Source organism: Drosophila subobscura, chromosome A, assembly GCF_008121235.1.
Source record: "Drosophila subobscura isolate 14011-0131.10 chromosome A, UCBerk_Dsub_1.0, whole genome shotgun sequence".
In the NCBI taxonomy this organism is placed as follows: Eukaryota; Metazoa; Arthropoda; class Insecta; order Diptera; family Drosophilidae; genus Drosophila; species Drosophila subobscura.
In genome coordinates, this window is record NC_048530.1 from 20,596,398 (window position 1) to 20,612,635 (window position 16,238).

The 16,238-nt window shown below is 47.8% G+C and overlaps 7 protein-coding genes across 7 annotated transcripts; 3 read left to right on the top strand and 4 right to left on the bottom strand.

Annotated features, from left to right (window-relative positions):
* Nucleotides 1-2,719: 2,719 nt before the first annotated feature.
* On the top strand, nucleotides 2,720-3,597 carry LOC117897155 (putative hydroxypyruvate isomerase). The gene has a single exon (XM_034805829.1). The coding sequence runs from the start codon at nucleotides 2,769-2,771 to the stop codon at nucleotides 3,561-3,563; it is 795 nt and encodes a 264-aa protein (XP_034661720.1). The 5' UTR covers nucleotides 2,720-2,768; the 3' UTR covers nucleotides 3,564-3,597.
* A 20-nt stretch (nucleotides 3,598-3,617) lies between these two features.
* On the bottom strand, nucleotides 3,618-5,616 carry LOC117897146. Its single transcript, XM_034805818.1, has 4 exons — nucleotides 5,318-5,616; nucleotides 5,112-5,256; nucleotides 4,048-5,054; nucleotides 3,618-3,986 (listed from the first exon to the last, which is right to left on the bottom strand). The coding sequence occupies exons 1-4, from the start codon at nucleotides 5,492-5,494 to the stop codon at nucleotides 3,795-3,797; spliced, it is 1,521 nt and encodes a 506-aa protein (XP_034661709.1). The 5' UTR covers nucleotides 5,495-5,616; the 3' UTR covers nucleotides 3,618-3,794.
* A 583-nt stretch (nucleotides 5,617-6,199) lies between these two features.
* On the top strand, nucleotides 6,200-8,477 carry LOC117902615 (serine/threonine-protein phosphatase 4 catalytic subunit). Its single transcript, XM_034814132.1, has 3 exons — nucleotides 6,200-6,338; nucleotides 6,605-7,521; nucleotides 7,582-8,477. Exons 2-3 carry the CDS (start codon nucleotides 6,728-6,730, stop codon nucleotides 7,709-7,711), a joined length of 924 nt encoding a protein of 307 aa, XP_034670023.1. The 5' UTR covers nucleotides 6,200-6,338; nucleotides 6,605-6,727; the 3' UTR covers nucleotides 7,712-8,477.
* Nucleotides 8,478-8,987: 510 nt separating this feature from the next.
* LOC117902650 (general odorant-binding protein 19d) lies at nucleotides 8,988-9,847 on the bottom strand. The gene is made up of 4 exons (XM_034814180.1): nucleotides 9,668-9,847; nucleotides 9,517-9,605; nucleotides 9,315-9,451; nucleotides 8,988-9,248 (listed from the first exon to the last, which is right to left on the bottom strand). The coding sequence occupies exons 1-4, from the start codon at nucleotides 9,804-9,806 to the stop codon at nucleotides 9,167-9,169; spliced, it is 447 nt and encodes a 148-aa protein (XP_034670071.1). The 5' UTR covers nucleotides 9,807-9,847; the 3' UTR covers nucleotides 8,988-9,166.
* A 3,102-nt stretch (nucleotides 9,848-12,949) lies between these two features.
* LOC117902633 lies at nucleotides 12,950-13,651 on the top strand. Its single transcript, XM_034814156.1, has 2 exons — nucleotides 12,950-13,263; nucleotides 13,327-13,651. Exons 1-2 carry the CDS (start codon nucleotides 12,961-12,963, stop codon nucleotides 13,537-13,539), a joined length of 516 nt encoding a protein of 171 aa, XP_034670047.1. The 5' UTR covers nucleotides 12,950-12,960; the 3' UTR covers nucleotides 13,540-13,651.
* LOC117902641 lies at nucleotides 13,612-14,406 on the bottom strand. Its single transcript, XM_034814168.1, has 3 exons — nucleotides 14,204-14,406; nucleotides 13,919-14,138; nucleotides 13,612-13,849 (listed from the first exon to the last, which is right to left on the bottom strand). The coding sequence occupies exons 1-3, from the start codon at nucleotides 14,379-14,381 to the stop codon at nucleotides 13,765-13,767; spliced, it is 483 nt and encodes a 160-aa protein (XP_034670059.1). The 5' UTR covers nucleotides 14,382-14,406; the 3' UTR covers nucleotides 13,612-13,764.
* Nucleotides 14,407-14,679: 273 nt separating this feature from the next.
* Nucleotides 14,680-15,393, bottom strand: LOC117902659 (general odorant-binding protein 19a). The gene is made up of 3 exons (XM_034814191.1): nucleotides 15,240-15,393; nucleotides 15,017-15,184; nucleotides 14,680-14,944 (listed from the first exon to the last, which is right to left on the bottom strand). The coding sequence occupies exons 1-3, from the start codon at nucleotides 15,303-15,305 to the stop codon at nucleotides 14,741-14,743; spliced, it is 438 nt and encodes a 145-aa protein (XP_034670082.1). The 5' UTR covers nucleotides 15,306-15,393; the 3' UTR covers nucleotides 14,680-14,740.
* Nucleotides 15,394-16,238: the final 845 nt, after the last annotated feature.

The following is a 16,238-nucleotide window of genomic DNA, read 5'->3' on the forward strand; positions in this document are numbered from 1 at the left end:
TCTTTTTCGTAAAAAGCGAAAAAAATCACTTTAAGGGCTGATTTTTGAATTATTGTAGAAAGTTTATTCTGCGAATGAGCCCCAATGACCAGTGAGGATTGCAGTAGAAGTTGATTAAGGAGTGGATTGTGGGATCCTCTGAATGCGGCTAGCGGGTCAAGTGTGAGTTACTTTCGCTTGTTTTCAGACCTGAGGACCAAGTACCAACTGGAAACTATTGGCACAAGTAATTATTCAATTTAAAAAAAGGAACACAAGTTGTATTCATTTAATTTCTGTAAAATTCACTTATGTCGATTTTTAGCATTTATTTTGGAAAGCTTCAGCAGCGAAGCGTCATGCAAGGGAAAAACAAATCAAAGGCTTCCTGCACTTTTGATGCACAACATTCCGGATGCCGGATGCCGGATAAACTCGCGTTTACTCGCCTGCTGCTGTTTTGCTCCCCCAATGTGGGTCAAGTTTTCTGTTATTTTCGCCTCATTTGCTTTGCACTTTTTTAGCACACCCAACGACCAAACCACTAATCAAAAGTAACAGTACATGTTGTGCATGTATGTAAGGAGATTCGATTCGGGTGAAAACTGCCACAGAAATACGTGCGAGCCACTTGATAGATTTGCAAACTCGCCGCCCATGGTCCGATGCTCGATGCCAATTGCCGTTAGCTTCACTGAAACAAGAACAGAAATAATTTGCAAAAAATGTAAAATTTAAATGCACTTAAGAGTGGTGTAGGGTGAGGCATGCCCGACAGAAGGATGCCCTCTACGTGCGCACGAATAGAAAGTCAATTAGAAAGTCGCTTGGAAGTGCGTAAATGCAACAGGCACACACACGTACATTTATACAGTTGTGTGCACATATTCTCCTAATTACCTGCCCTGCCCCAACTCCCACACTGGAAGAGGAATGCACAGAATGCCGTTCAATGCAATTGCATTATGCAGCTGAAGCTCAGCCGAGTGGCCGCTGTGCGCGCGTGTGTGTGACCTCTGCTGCGGCGATGTGCGTGCGTGTGCGTGTGCGTGTGCGTGTGCGTGCATTTCGGCATGTGCCTGATGATGTGATTTAAATATTGGACTTAATGAGCCTCGAAATACCCCCAGTGTACACATTGAGCTTTCGCTCAAAGACTCTTAATACATTTACAAAAAGTATTTACTGAAATATGTCTGCACCGTGCACACATAATTCGATTGCTTTTCTTTGCTTTGATTGATGAATTCTGATTAAAGCTGCATTCTCAGTGTTTATTTATTTTTTATGCATGGACGATGCATCATGCGACTGTGCTGGCATTCCGCTGCAGGCTTAGACGTGGCTGCTGGCAGAGATTGCGAATGGAAATGCAAATCCAATTTCTATGCTGAATGCAATCAATTATAAATTTCTAAAAGCCAACAATAACAAATGCAGCCAGGACACGGACACTGACACAACACAGCACAGCTGGTGGGCAGCTGGTGGGCAGCATGTGGGCAAGTGGCAAGTGGCAGGCAGGCGGTGCTCGTTGTTCGTTCGTTCGTTTTGGATTTTACAAATCTAATTGCATTTGTTTATGCGAACGTGTACGTGTATGGAAAATTAGTTTTGCAGCAACAGCGGCCCAAATGGAGTCGTCTCTGCATTCGAACAATTGAACGCACGGAACGGAGCCCCGCCCCTCGTAATCATATTTGTGCAGGCCGCCCCCTGTGTGTGCATTTTGGCCAGACTATTTGTGGCTTTTTTCGTTAGATTTGTGTGCAATTTATTTGTTCTACGATTATTCAAACGGGCCACCCCACACCACATTCCACTGGACTCTGAGCATGGCAATGACATGTCTCGCTGGCAAGTTGCTTTTATTTTCATATTTTCTGAGCAGTCGAGTGTTGAAATTGCCCTCATGAGGTGCACCGCAAGTGCATCTTCCATTTGCCATCTGCACAATGAAGATGGAAACTCTTCGAGCCAATGATTATTCAATTGTCGTCTTGGATCTGCTATTGCAATGAACTGCAGAGCCAAGCACTGCCTAAACTTGGGTTGCGGCTTTAAAGAATTTAAAGCTTTGCTTATCCATGAGGAAGATGGGGGAAATTCGTATTTCCTTTTTATGCACACAATTCAAATTTCTTCCCTGCATAACGGTGTTGCAGAAAGCACTTTCCATCACTGCCAACAAGATTGGTTCATAGCTGCACTAACAGACAACTCAAAAACTGTTATATGAATGTTAGTCGATACACCAAGTCGATCGCTGAAGGAAAAGTTAACAGGAACACTCGCTCCCTGCCGCCAGAGGGCTATTATAATATGCATAATGTATACATATACACATTGTTGGGGGCGAGCTTTTGTACAAGTGTTCCTAATATGCAGAAAACGAAAGTGTAGTGTAATACGATCATTATGATAAGCAGCAAACGTATGTACAGACATACATACACACATGCATATCGGTAGTGATGCCAGAACAAATATTGAGGATGGCAGCTTTTTTGCGGCGTCGCTTTTTATGTATGATTTTTTGTATTTGATAAGGAATTTAAATTTTCAATGGATTGAATTTGATGATGGTATTTTAATTATATTCAGATAATAGCTGGTTACATACCCACGAAAAAGCTATTTTCATTGAGCTAGAAAATTGATAGAAAATAGCTAAATGGGCAACACTGACACTGTTGACATTGACTGTTGAAGCTTTTTTATTTGTAAATGAAATCGTAGAATAATATGAACAATTAGAATCAGTCGTGAGCGATCCGCACACCGAGAATATGGCACTGAAGTTTGCAGCTAACTTGAATTTCCTCTTCACCGAGAAGGCGTCCACAATCGCGGAACGCATTCGGCTGGCCCACCAGAGCGGATTTCGGGCCGTGGAGATCCCATATCCCGAGGGCGAGACGCGGGACGTTGTGTCTGCGGTCCGCGAGACCGGAATTGTGGTCAGCCTCGTCAATCTAGCGTTTGATAAGAGCAGCGATCAGCTGCGGTTTGGCTCGACGAGCGTTCCGGGGTCGGAGGGCCTGTTCCAGAAGCAGCTGGGCGAGACGATTGACTTTGCCAAGGATGTGAACTGCCGGAAGATTCACCTGACCGCTGGACTGCTCACCAAGGGCCAGGAGACTGCCCACACAAAGGCGTACACAGCGAATCTGAAGATCGCGGCCGATAGCCTCAGGGCGAACCAGATGATCGGCGTGATAGAGCCAATTAGCAAGTATGCCGTGCCCGGCTACTTCATGAACTCATACGTGACGGCGCTGGGCGTACTCACCGAGGTGGGGGCCGACAACATCAAGCTGCTGGCCGATCTCTATCATCTGCAGCACATCCACGGCAATGTGACCAGGACGCTGGAGGAGTACAAGAGCCAGATTGGCCACTTCCAGATCGCCCAGGTACCCAATCGCCACGAACCGGACACTGCCGGCGAACTCAACTACGAGTACGTGTTCCACCGGCTGCGCGAGTTCGGCTACGATGGCTGGATTGGCTGTGAGTACAAGCCGCAGACGACGACAGTCGAGGGCCTCACTTGGATCAGCAAACTCGGTCACAGCTTGTAAACTTTAATACATTCTTTCCATACACAAAGAAAAACATGAAATGTTCCTGACTTGCTCGCGTGAATGTCACAGGGAGGTCACGGAGTTGACCTACAGCACGTTTGTGGAATAACAAAGCATCAGAATGGACACTTCCAACATGTACAACGATTAGATAAGATTAGATAGGGAGGAGATAGTCGTAGACTAAGCAAGAAGTAGAGCAGCAGCCGCAGGAAGATTCTCTGGGACTCAGTCATCTGCGCGGCTGTCCTTTTGTAGCACATGTCTGGCATACTCGGCTATGTGCAGGACACCCAACTCGGGCGAGGCAATGTGTAGATTCTTGCCATTGCAGTACTCCGTGTTGATGTGCGGATTGTGCAGCTCTGTGATGAGCGTGGAACAGGCCGTTGACGAATCGCCCGTGGACTTGAGCATTTTCTGCAAATGGACAATGGGTTGGGAGAAGCTTAGAGTGCGATTTTGTAAGCGCTGCACCTACCATCCAGAACTCGTTTCCCGGCAGGGCATTGCCGTCCCAGGCATAGGAGACAACCAGCAGCATATTCTCGTGCTCCGGACTGGAGAGCTTCTGGGCGGGATTTCGTTTGGAGATGTGCACACGAATGCCCTCCGCCGGATGGCCGTCGCTCTTGATGACGGCGCCATTGTGCAGTCCGCCGCAATCGGTGAGGCTGAACCAGGAGAAGTGCACCACACCGATGTGGCTGAGGCGCTTGCCCAGCGCGCGGATTCGCTGCTCGAAGGTCTCCAGGAAGATGCGCTCCTGCTGCGGGGCCACCTTCCACACGCCAAGACCGAAGCCAACGACATGAATGTAGGCCTGCTGGCCGGCCTCTTGGGCGCGTGCCTGGGCCTCCAGCAGCAGCATGTCAAAGCTTATGGCATAGCGCCGCTTCATCACCAGATTGTCGAAGATGTCCTGCTTGTTGCGCGAGACGCCGAAGCGCTGATGGTCGATGCTGACACCGGTGTACAGACTGTCTCGCGTCTCGTAGAAGTCTCGCCAGAGGCGGCGATAGTCCTCCGCTTGGGTTGTGGCCGGCTCGTCCAGCCCCATGCCATAGCCATTCTCTGGCGTGTTCTGTGAGCGCGCGATGACAATGTCCTGGAACTCCATCAGATTGCGGCGTGATAGCCGCGCCCCAATGAGGCCCACAATGACACCTTCGGGCTCCAGTGTCCGACGATCGTGGGTAACCCGGCCGCAATTGGCCCTCTCGCCTTCGTTGATGAACTCTGTGTGCGAGCTAACCGACAGCAGGGCGGAGAGCTTGATGTCATCGTAGCTGAGAACGTGCTCCAAGACAAGGGGAGCTGTCTCCTCTGTGCTGCCGATGGGCTCAAAGCCACTAGCTCCGGTCTCGCCAGTCAGCAGCAAGAACTTGTCGTGGCGAGCAAAGAAGCTGGCACAACGCTTCTCCAGCAGCCGCTGCACGAGTCCGCACAGCGAGAGTTGCTGGTAGACAGGTCGCTCCACAGAGTTTCCTGCATAAAGGCGAAAGATTCAGCGACGTGAGGCAGCGCTTGGAGCTTGCTGCTTACCCCATTGACACTTGTGTTCCAGGTACTGCAGATAGAGGCCCAAGGTGCGCTCATGTATCACCGGATAGACGGAGGAGATCTGGCTGGCAATGCGCGCATGTCGTGCCGTCGGCTGTCTGCTCACCCGGACACTTTCTACGCCAAACTGCAGGGGGCCAGGGACGATTAGAGCGGAATAAAGGACTCGTGAGCGCCAGCAAACATACCGTCAGGGGAAATTCTCTGGATCTGTTTATAAACTCTTCAATATCAACAGGTCCGCCAGCGTGTTTTTGCAAATCTGTGCATTTCTCAAGCAACTTTCGGCCGAACTTAGTCAGCGGTCGGGAATCGCCCTCAACAGTTGGCCAAACCTGTTCAACGTCGGCTCCAAAGGTAGACATGGCTTCAACGCTGTGACAGGTGGATCGATTTCACGTTCGCCCTCAATTGCAGCCGCTTGGGGGTGCGAGAATTTCACAATTGCATACAATTGTCTGGCGCAAGTCATTTTATATGGAACTTGGAACGAACAAAATCACCGGCACAACGGCAGTGTTGCCAATTTAGCTATTTTCCAACTAAATCTAGCGGTTTCAATTGCCAAATGTGGGATGAACTATAAAACAGAGTCTAGCGGGAACTATAGCTATTTTTCAAGACTGCCAAATGTTTTTACATCGGTCGGTCACTACTTTTTGGCAAACTGTCGATGTGCATCAGTCACTATCGATAGGGTATGAATTTGGTGGATCATAAAATTAATATTTTTACACATAGTTTTTATATATATTCATGGCTTGAGCTTTTGTTATGATGCTTCGTTTCCATCAAATGTTTTATACTTGTATTTATATTCTGTGCATTTTTAGGTGGACATCGGATTACGGCTTCAGTTCATAAGGTATAAAATACAATAAAAAGGAGTAATTATAATAGGACAAATTGATTCTTCAATCGGATTTAATTATTGTTGCAGTATTAAAATTCTTTGCAAGCTAGTAATATCAAATAGAACATCAACATCGCGGAATATGATTTAACACTACGGTATATTTACGGTATATTTTCAAAAGGAGAAGGTATATTTTGGTTTATTTTTGAGGGTCCGACGGTCTATTTCATCGATGGTCACACGCTTGACAACTCGGTTGCTAAGAAAAAGTTAATGTTAATTTTTTTTACAAGATCGTGAGTGCGAGTGGCCAACCAACAATAAAAGGATTGTCGAGATTGCTCCGCGCAACTGTAAGTGTTTCTTTAAAAGCGTATTATGGTCAAGTACAGGGCAAAGGACGATGATGCACGGTTGCAAGGCCCGCGCGCGGCAAAAAGGCCAATGACAAGCCACACACACACGCACACACAGACGTACCCAGAACACAGAAACCCGCAGACGCACGCACACACACACACACGCGACCCCTCATACGCGCCTGGCGCATGCAAAAACCGAAACACAAACAATTAAAAACTAACTTGAAAATGTATTAATTTTGTATTGCATTTAACAGCACCGGAAAGAGAGCGCCAAGACCCCAGGGACGCCTGTGCCTGTGCCGTGACCGATACCACACATTCTCCCAGCCGACGACGCCGACGGCGACGGCGACGCCAACCCCCTCAACACCAGCAAAATGTCCGACTTCAGCGACTTGGACCGCCAAATTGAGCAACTGAAGCGCTGTGAAATCATCAAAGAGAATGAGGTGAAGGGCCTGTGCGCCAAGGCTCGCGAGATTCTCGTCGAGGAGGGGAACGTGCAGCGTGTGGACTCGCCGGTGACGGTGTGCGGCGACATACACGGCCAGTTCTACGATTTGAAGGAGCTTTTCAAGGTGGGCGGCGATGTGCCCGAGAAGAACTACCTGTTCATGGGTGACTTTGTGGACCGCGGATACTACAGCGTTGAAACATTCCTGCTCCTGCTGGCCCTCAAAGTGCGCTATCCGGATCGCATCACATTGATACGCGGCAATCACGAATCTCGCCAGATCACCCAGGTGTACGGCTTCTACGATGAATGTCTCCGCAAATACGGCTCCACAGCCGTATGGCGCTACTGCACGGAGATCTTTGACTACCTCAGCCTGTCGGCCATCATCGACGGCAAGATATTCTGCGTCCACGGCGGCCTCTCGCCCTCCATTCAGTATTTGGATCAGATCCGCAGCATCGATCGCAAGCAGGAGGTGCCCCACGACGGACCCATGTGCGATCTGCTGTGGAGCGATCCCGAAGATCAGACCGGCTGGGGTGTATCGCCACGCGGTGCCGGCTATCTCTTCGGCTCGGACGTTGTCTCACAGTTTAACAGGACCAACGAGATCGATATGATATGCCGGGCCCATCAGCTGGTCATGGAGGGGTTCAAATGGCATTTCAACGAAACCGTCTTGACCGTGTGGTCGGCGCCAAACTATTGCTACCGGTATGTGCTTTCTGCTCTCATCCAATCTCTTCTTCTCACCCTCACTCTTCCCACTTGCAGTTGCGGCAATGTGGCTGCTATTTTGGAACTGAACGAGTACCTGCATCGTGACTTTGTCATCTTCGAGGCGGCACCACAGGAGAGCCGGGGCATACCTTCAAAGAAGCCCCAGGCTGACTATTTTCTCTAAGACTACAGCCGCAACCACAGCCACAGCCAGAGCACCACCGCTGCCTGTAACATCAACTACCATCAGAGCTCCTCCTAACTTATCCATTGTGGGACGGTGCATGTGTGTGTGTGTGTGTGTGTGTGGCATGAAACGCCTCGATTTTGTTAGCCGGAAAACAACTAAGAAGAAAATGGGAACGAAAATGACCTACTTACTGCCTGCCTAACCAAGCAAACAACAAACTGGAGAAGCAATTGCGAAATGCAAAAGAAGAATCAATTTTTAGACTAGGTTTAACCAAGGAGATCGTCCCAGTCGTGGATGGAGCACCCGTAGCCCCGCAGCAGACAGACAGAAACAGAAAGAAAAGAGCGAAAACATCGCCTTCCAAAAAATGTAACTTCAGTTCCATAGTCTTATGTTTTGAGTTGTTTTTTTTGTTTTTTTTTTTATGTGCTCCTCCGTCATCGTTTTCCATACATTTTTTTTTGAACAAAACAAAGTTCGTGTGCGTGTATGTCAGTTGGCATGTGCGTGTGCGTGTGTGTGTGTGTGTGTGTGTGTGGGCGCATCCTAGAGACCAATAGAGCGATCCTGAAGCGCGCAAGGATAGTGCGCATTAAATGTAAGCTAATGACTAATACAACTTGGATAAGCCAGGCCTCCAGCTCTAGTGAATTCGCCTGGTGAAGGCAGCGACGAGACGCGACGCTGTCTTGAGCACGCGAATTCGATCGAAGCGGCTGGCAGGCAACGTACTATAAAATCCCATATAAATACTAGATTTAAGCCGGTGGCTACCCTGGCCGAACGATCAATCAATCAATCAGCCAACAAGTGGTGAAGTGAAGTGCAGCGAAGTCAACGGGCGTCAGAGTAAGAAACGTAACGAGCGAAATTATAATTCAGCCTAGAGCCTGGAGCCTTGTATGAGCGGCAGAGCCAGTGCGGGTTGGGCCATGAGATAGAAAAAAAAAGGAGAAGAGCAGAGCGGAGCGAAGGAAGTTAACGTGTAGCATAACTTTAGTGTGTAAGTGTAACTGTAAGTGCGACCCAGATTGGGACACATTATATATATACAAATCAGCAACATATATATAAACACAAATATACGCAAATATTTGCAAGAATAAAGCGTACTCCAAGCAGAAGTCTTACCGAAGTCAAAGGTGAATGGAACTAAATATTGGAACGATTATGGAACGATATCTATGGAACTCTTCCACTTTGAATATCCAAAAACTATTACCGACAATTCTGCGCGTGAAACCAGTTTAGTTATCCTCCTTTTGGCTTGTTTTCAAATGCTCAATTTATCAATTATCTAGGGACTAAGTACAGGGCGTAAGCGAGACAAAAAAAAAACACATAAAGGACAATGTTTAGACACATAGTTGGGTAGATAGAGATTTATATGTATATTCCAGAGTGGGGGTTCATTAAGAGGTCCTTCCGATTGTCCCGGGTGCTCCTTTAGTGCTCCTCCCGCAGCGGTATGCCATGCTCTTGCATGTGCTCAAAGATGCACGTCTGGTAAGCGGCCGCAGATTCGCAGCTGCAGGGATTGGAAACGGAACAGGATGAAGCGTGCCTGAGTGCTGTTGATGTTTGGATTACTCACTGATCTTCGGGCACCTCGCTGGCCGCACATGCGTCAACAATTTCGGCGAGGACTTCATCCTTGTCCTCGGCGTGCTCGGCCATTACCTTCAGCATGCCCAACGTGTGCTCAATGTTCAGCTTGCCGTCCTCCTCCGTCTACAAGGAATAGAAGGACACTTTGGGATTATCATTTTTACTTGTGGATTGCGTGGAGCGCTCACGATCTGAAACTTCTTCATCATGCAGGCGCGCAGGCACTTGCCCTCCTTGTTCTCGGACGGCTCGTGTTTCATCATCAGCTCCAAATCCTCTGGAAGAGAATGTGTTTAGTTGGTGTGTGCCTTGGGGGCGTACTCCTTTGGCATGGCTTACCATCCGTGGCACCAGTCTCTGCCTTGCACTCGTTGGCCATCTCAGCGACATGCTCCTTGTTGGGCTCCTGGGGCTTTGACTCGGACACCGCCACCAGGCACACCACCAGCATCAGGCACAGGCAAATCAGACGCGACATATCGTACAGAATGAACTTGGCGGGGCACAGACTCGAACTTAAATGCGTCCAGCTGGGAGCGGCCGCATTTTATAGAGCCACCAAGTCGCGTGATAACCCGAGAGATCCACCTCCCATTTCCTAGGCCCAGGTCTCAAGCCGAACCGAACGGGCAGAATAATTACAATTAGCGGCATCGCATGGGAGCGGAGTGAACTATATGAGCAGCACATGACACTCCACTACTCCACTACGCCACTCCCGATGTGGCCCAAGATCCGGCGGAGATGCCCTCGGCTGGCTATCGTGTGAACAACTGCGAGCGACTGCTTCCCGCCCTGCCCGGGGGCACTAAGGTGCTCGAGGCGTATGGTTGGGAGTAGGCAGCTGCCTATCGCCAATTATCCGTTTAATTGGTCACTGCCATGAAATCAGACATCTCCAAATGGAAATGAGAATGCAAAAATGCAAAATCTCGAATGCAATTAAATCGATCAAAACTTCTGACAGCGGGCAGGGGGGGAATTGAGGGGTACTGAGTGACTACTGCGGTTGCAATTATATTCACGTCATGTCCCCTAATCCGTAGAAAGAGATTCCTCACGGTGGGATGTTCCACTTGTCATTCCTTAAATAAAAAGTGGACCCAAGGCTCAATTAAAACAGCTATTTAGCGTGTCATGCACAAGACATGTATTTGGTTTTGGTAATTCGCAAGAAAAAAAATTAATTCCAATAACAGCAAATAAGCCTCTAGCGGTGGTAGTCGAGCGAAGCAGCTATTTAACATGTCATGCACACGACATGTATTTATACCCGGTACTCGAAGAGTAAATAGGGTATATTGTATTTGTGCGGTTAACGGTTGTATGTAACGCACAGAAGGAAACGTTTCCGACCCCATAAAGTATATATATTCTTGATCAGCATCAATAGCCGAGTCGATTGAGTCCGTCCGTCCGTCTGTCCGTCTTGTTTGTCGGCTAGTTCTCAGAGACTATAAAAGCTAGAGCCACCAAATTTTGGCACCAGACTGCTGTATGCTCACACTGAAACCAGTGTATTTAAAAAATGAGCCCCGCCCCCGCAAAAGGGCGAAAACCTTCCAAATCTACAATTTTGAAGATAACCATTCCGTAGGGAATGACCATATCTATTAGATCACCAAATTGGGATCCGATTGGATCATTATTATAGCCACAATGAAGAAATTAATTTTCAGTGGCCAAACCCACCCCGTCCCGCAGCTTATAGCAGCACACTCTGCTTCGCGCAGTTTATGGCCTCTGCCCCTGACACATCTCTGCGACTCTGCAGTGTGTGTCTATAGGGGAGGGTGGCGAGCTAAAGGAGCGTGTTGGCGTGAGTAGTGTTGTTGATGTAGATGACAGATGAAGAAAAAATGTAAAATTTGACAAATAACCGCTAAGTTGCAGATGTAGTACTGAGTGCCGGGTATAAAAGTTGTGACGCGTAAGAAGCGTCTCACACGTCCCTTCTCGTTTGTTTTGGTTATTCGCAAGCAAAAGAAGTGGTTCCAATAACGAAAAGAGCAGCACCCTATCGGTAAGACTCGAGCGTAGCTTGTCATGCACACGACATGTATTTTGTTTCTCTCTTGCACTTTTCTCTTATGCATCTAGAGGGTCAGGAACGAGAATGCCTCCAAGGATGAAATGGCTGTCTCTGCGTATATTCCAAAATCAGAGTACCCATTCGTCTGTGCTTTGTACTTGTACGTCTGCGTCGACGTCTTTCCATGCCGCTTGTCTGCACAATTTGTTTGATTATTTCATTTGCTGTCCATCTATTTGTTATTCGAACGAGTTGTCATTCGGATTGCACGCCAAGGGCTTCTATACGAGTATATAATTACGCTAAAAGCGACTCATTGGCTTTTGCAATGCAACTAAATACGAGTACTACGAGTGCGAGTATATCAATCATATAACATTCAGAGACAAATGCAGGCCTTTTGCCGGCTCTAATGCCAGGGCAGAGTGCAATAGAATTGCACTGGTAAAATGATTTGCATAATCGCACAGAGAAACCTAAAACTATCCATTAACCATTACCCATCGCACCCATCCATCATCATTCATCATTTTGGCTAAAACTACACAATCAGAATCTTGCCACACAAAATATAGACCCTGTGGGATGAAATGAATGCTCCTCGTTGCTTTGACAATGCTTTTTGTGAGTGCAATTATTTTGGTAGTTATTAAGACAACTGCGAAGTTGATGTGCTGTGATCACCTGTGATGCGATGTGATTTGGTTGTGTCTCTAAATAAACGCGATAATCTTCATAATCAGAATGCAGTCATTGGGAACTACTCGCATTTGGTGTGTGAAAGCTGCATGCAGTTGAACTCACGAGTATAATGCAATAAACTTCCAATTTCAATAAATAATATATATTTTCTTGGAATGCAAATTGAGAGCGCTGTGCAGGCATTAGTCAACCAAACAGCTCAATTAACGAATTACATCTCGAGTTTGGAACGAAACTTCCAGACTTGAGTATGAAAATTGCATCTCCACCTTAATTTTTTCTTTTTATATAAAATAAATCAAAAACAAAATCAAATTTTTCACGATCATAGATTAGTTTTTCCAAACATTTTCTTTCGTTAAAAAATTCTACTGGCAAATGCGACAACTGGAAATTTAAACAAAATCTGCCCAGGCTCCTCCACCTTGCTGCGTAATTTTTTCTACAAAAAAACAAAATACATGTCCCGTGCGTAACATCAGATCCCTCTTTTTCGTATTTTTGCCAAAAATATTTAATGAATAAAGATTGTTTTACAGCTAAAAGTCCAGTAAATAAATTATTATGTATTATTATTTGTAAATATGTACATACACATGTAACTATGTATGAAAGTATGTAAAAATGTACATTTGTAGAATTTCCCACCAGTTGGCTTGAGCTGCTGCTGATCGTCGTTGATGCGTGACTTGTCTGTAGTTAGTCTGGGTTCGGGGTCTCGTCATGAACTTGACACTGGCAAATTCTTTATTTTCCATGCTGTAATGGGTTGATGGCTCAGCAAAATGGCACAAAAATAAATCACAAGAAGAACTTGTCGATCCACAAGGTCGTGGAGTGGGGTATAAAAGCCAAGAAATGGTTGGCCAGTGGCACAGACAAAGAACAAACCCACAAGATGATGCGACCAACGATGCTAGCAATGATCGGATCGCTGCTGCTGCTGGTGATGCTGCAGAGGGAGTGCGTGCAGGGGCAGGGCTTCGACCTGACCAAGATCCTTGCGAGTCGGAGCACAGAGCCCATTTGGACTGTGATGGTGCGCCAGCTGCCGCATGTGCAGGAAATGATCGACACTGGCCGCAAGGAGTGCATTCAGCAGCTGAAGCTGCCCAAGGATCAGCGTCCACTGATGAAGGTGTCCAATCCCTCTGAGAAGGAGAAGTGCCTCATCGAGTGTGTGCTCAAGAAGACCAAAATTGTGAGTATGCAGCGGGAGAGCTAACAAGACAATAGATGAACGATCGATCGTTGCACGCTTTAGATGGATGACAAGAACAAGCTGAACCTGGGGCAGGTGGAGAAGCTGACCAGCCTGGTGACGCAGGACAATAAAATGGCCATCGCGCTGAGCTGCAGCCTGGCCCAGACCTGCAATCGCGCCGTCACGACCAAGAGTCCCTGCGAGGCGGCCCATCAGCTCAATCAGTGCATCAGCCGCCAGCTGGAGCGGAACAATGTCAAGCTGATTTGGTAGTCAGATGATCAGCAATCCTGTTATCCTTTTTACTGTTTTCTGTGTCCTGTTTCCCACTTGCTAAACTCTGCATTGGCTTTGGCTGTGCGCTTTATTTGTCGTCTGGGACACCACATCAAGTTGTGTGTTTAAACAATTAAATTAAATTAAATAAACGAAAAAAAAAACCGGAAAAAAGAGAACGTGTGGGAAGAGGCTCCCCCAAACGGACGGTGGGCTGCGGGACTACTCCTTGATGTCGGGTATCTTGTAGCCTTTCGATCGCATCGCGCGCAGCATGCACATGGATATGTCGTGGGCCACCTCGCATCTGAACCGAGTCCAAAAAGACAAGAATGAAGTGATGGAAACCAAGACTAAACGCTCTCAAATCACTCACTTGTCCGTGCTGGTGACTTCATCATTGCATGCCTTGATGATGCCCGCTGACTCCTCGTCCTTGTTGGGGAACATCATGTTCATCATGTCGAGGGTCTTATCCTCGCTGAACTTTAGCTGGCCCTCGGGCATCAGCTCGAACTGCTCCAGCATGCAATGACGGAAGCATTTTGTCTCGTACTTGGCCGCCGGCTCGTTCTTGATCATCTCCACAATGTGCTCTGATGAGTGGAAGCATGGGATTGGATCGTTTCTCTTTTTTCTTGGTCTTCCTTTTGCCACTCACCTCGCTGCGGCTGGGGTTCACAGCTCTCGCCAAAGGGCTCGATTAGCTCCACCACCTCACCCAGTGACATGGACATCTCCTCGTCCTCCCCGTCATCGGCCGTGGCCTGGCCCACCAGCCAGCCACCGGCGCAGGCCAGCAGCAGCGCGAGAGTTGTCATCCAGTTGGCAGGCTGCATAATTTCCTTTGCACTTTCTCGTTCTTCCACGTCAAAATGGACTCTGGCTAATGGCAGCTCTGTGTTTTATAGCCACTCGCTGGCTGCCACATTCCGGGCTGCTGTGGCCTTTGGCTGGCGTCGTGTCCAGTGCATCCGGTACAACCAAGTGCTAATCGCACAAAGATCGCGATTGTCGCTTGTAGATCACGATGCCATGCCTCATGCAACCACCCAGCAAAAATGATCTCTCTCTCGCTCTGTCTTTGGGGGCGGGAAACTAGTATTTATTGATGCAACTAGGGGATTGGCGTTGGGATCTACAGATTGCACAGGAACTAGCTATTGGCTGGGGGAACTAGCTACAACTTGTGCTCCGTTTAGGGGAACACAAAGACCTTGATGTTGGACTTGAGGCACGAGAGCAGCGCCTGGGCGGGGTCACAGTTTGGGGCATTCTTCAGGCCCACAGTGGAGTCCTTGCAGGCAGTGATGCCCTGACGATACTCCGCCTTGTAGTTGTCCGGCAGCAGCACATCCATTTGCTTCAGCGATGCCTCCACCTGGAATTTGCCCTTTTTGATCTGTGGCAAAACGAAAACCAAAATTTAGAATGGAAAACCCATTTTGGGGATAAAATTTGTGTGGAACATTACGGCCTGCATCATTTCCAGCACACAATTGATGTAGCAGTTGGTGTCCTTGCTGTTGGGTATTTGTCCATTGCGTATGCCATCGGCGACCTCCGCGCTCACCTTGGGGAACTTGGGCAGGCAGACGTCACGCATCAGCTTGCCAGCGGCCCACATTTGCTCCTCCGTCACCTGTCCAACATGCAGGATGTAGATCCTTGTAGATTTACTCTTAGATGCTGCTTACCCCTGCGTCCGATGCTGGCACGGAGATGCCCACAGCCAGACAGATCAGCAACAGATCCAACTTCATGATCGAACTTTTGCGTAGACAAATCAACAAGTGGTGGCCAGACCTGGCCACACTCCTTATATACGGAAACAAACACAAAAGTCCCAGGCCCCAAGTAGTGTGACAAAATGACATGCAAATGATGATAGCTCTATGGATCGATTTTGGGGGTTGGCTGCCATACGCAGGAGGATGGAACTATGTGTGCAAATTCTAGGGTACTTTGTAAACCGATTACTTAGCCGAACTTTGTTGTTTGTGGAGGGTGGGGGGTTGGGGGGGGTTTGTAATCTATATAATCTTGTTTCCAATTAATTGACCGCTTGGCACACGCACGAATGTCAGCGGATGGCACCCCAAACGGCTGCCATTCCATTCCCATTCAAATGAATCAAATCTCGAACTGTTTTATTGTGCTGCATGCAATTCGCGAATAATAATACAAAAGTACAACATCTTTGTTGAAGTAATCACTTAGGAGCTGCTTTAATCGAACATCTGTATTTATTTTTGGTTGCGGAATAGCGGCGAACGGGGCAGTGAACGCTGCAGCCTTTGTCTAACTTTGCATTGGCAAACAAATAAACAATCGGCAGATCGAATAACGGATCACTTCAACAGCCACACACTCGCGGACGAGCCAATGTGAGTGCTTTCCTCCACTTACAGGCACTTCTTTTCCTCTTTTGCTTTCCGTTTTTTCAGTTGGCTTACCATCCCTCGCTCCCCACAGGTGTCGAAGTTCGCGCTGATCGGCAGTCAAGGTGAATTTACATCTCCTTCTCTTTCTAGCGCTTGTCTTTCTGTGCGTGGTCCCCACAGCTAGCTTATTCCCCTCGCTATCTCGGCTCTGCGTTTGCGGATGTTTTTATGCAAGTAAATTCACCAAATTGCTTTTGGCGTTGCGTTGCGCTGCGGCATTAAATAACTGTAGAAGGAGGAGCAGCTAGGGGG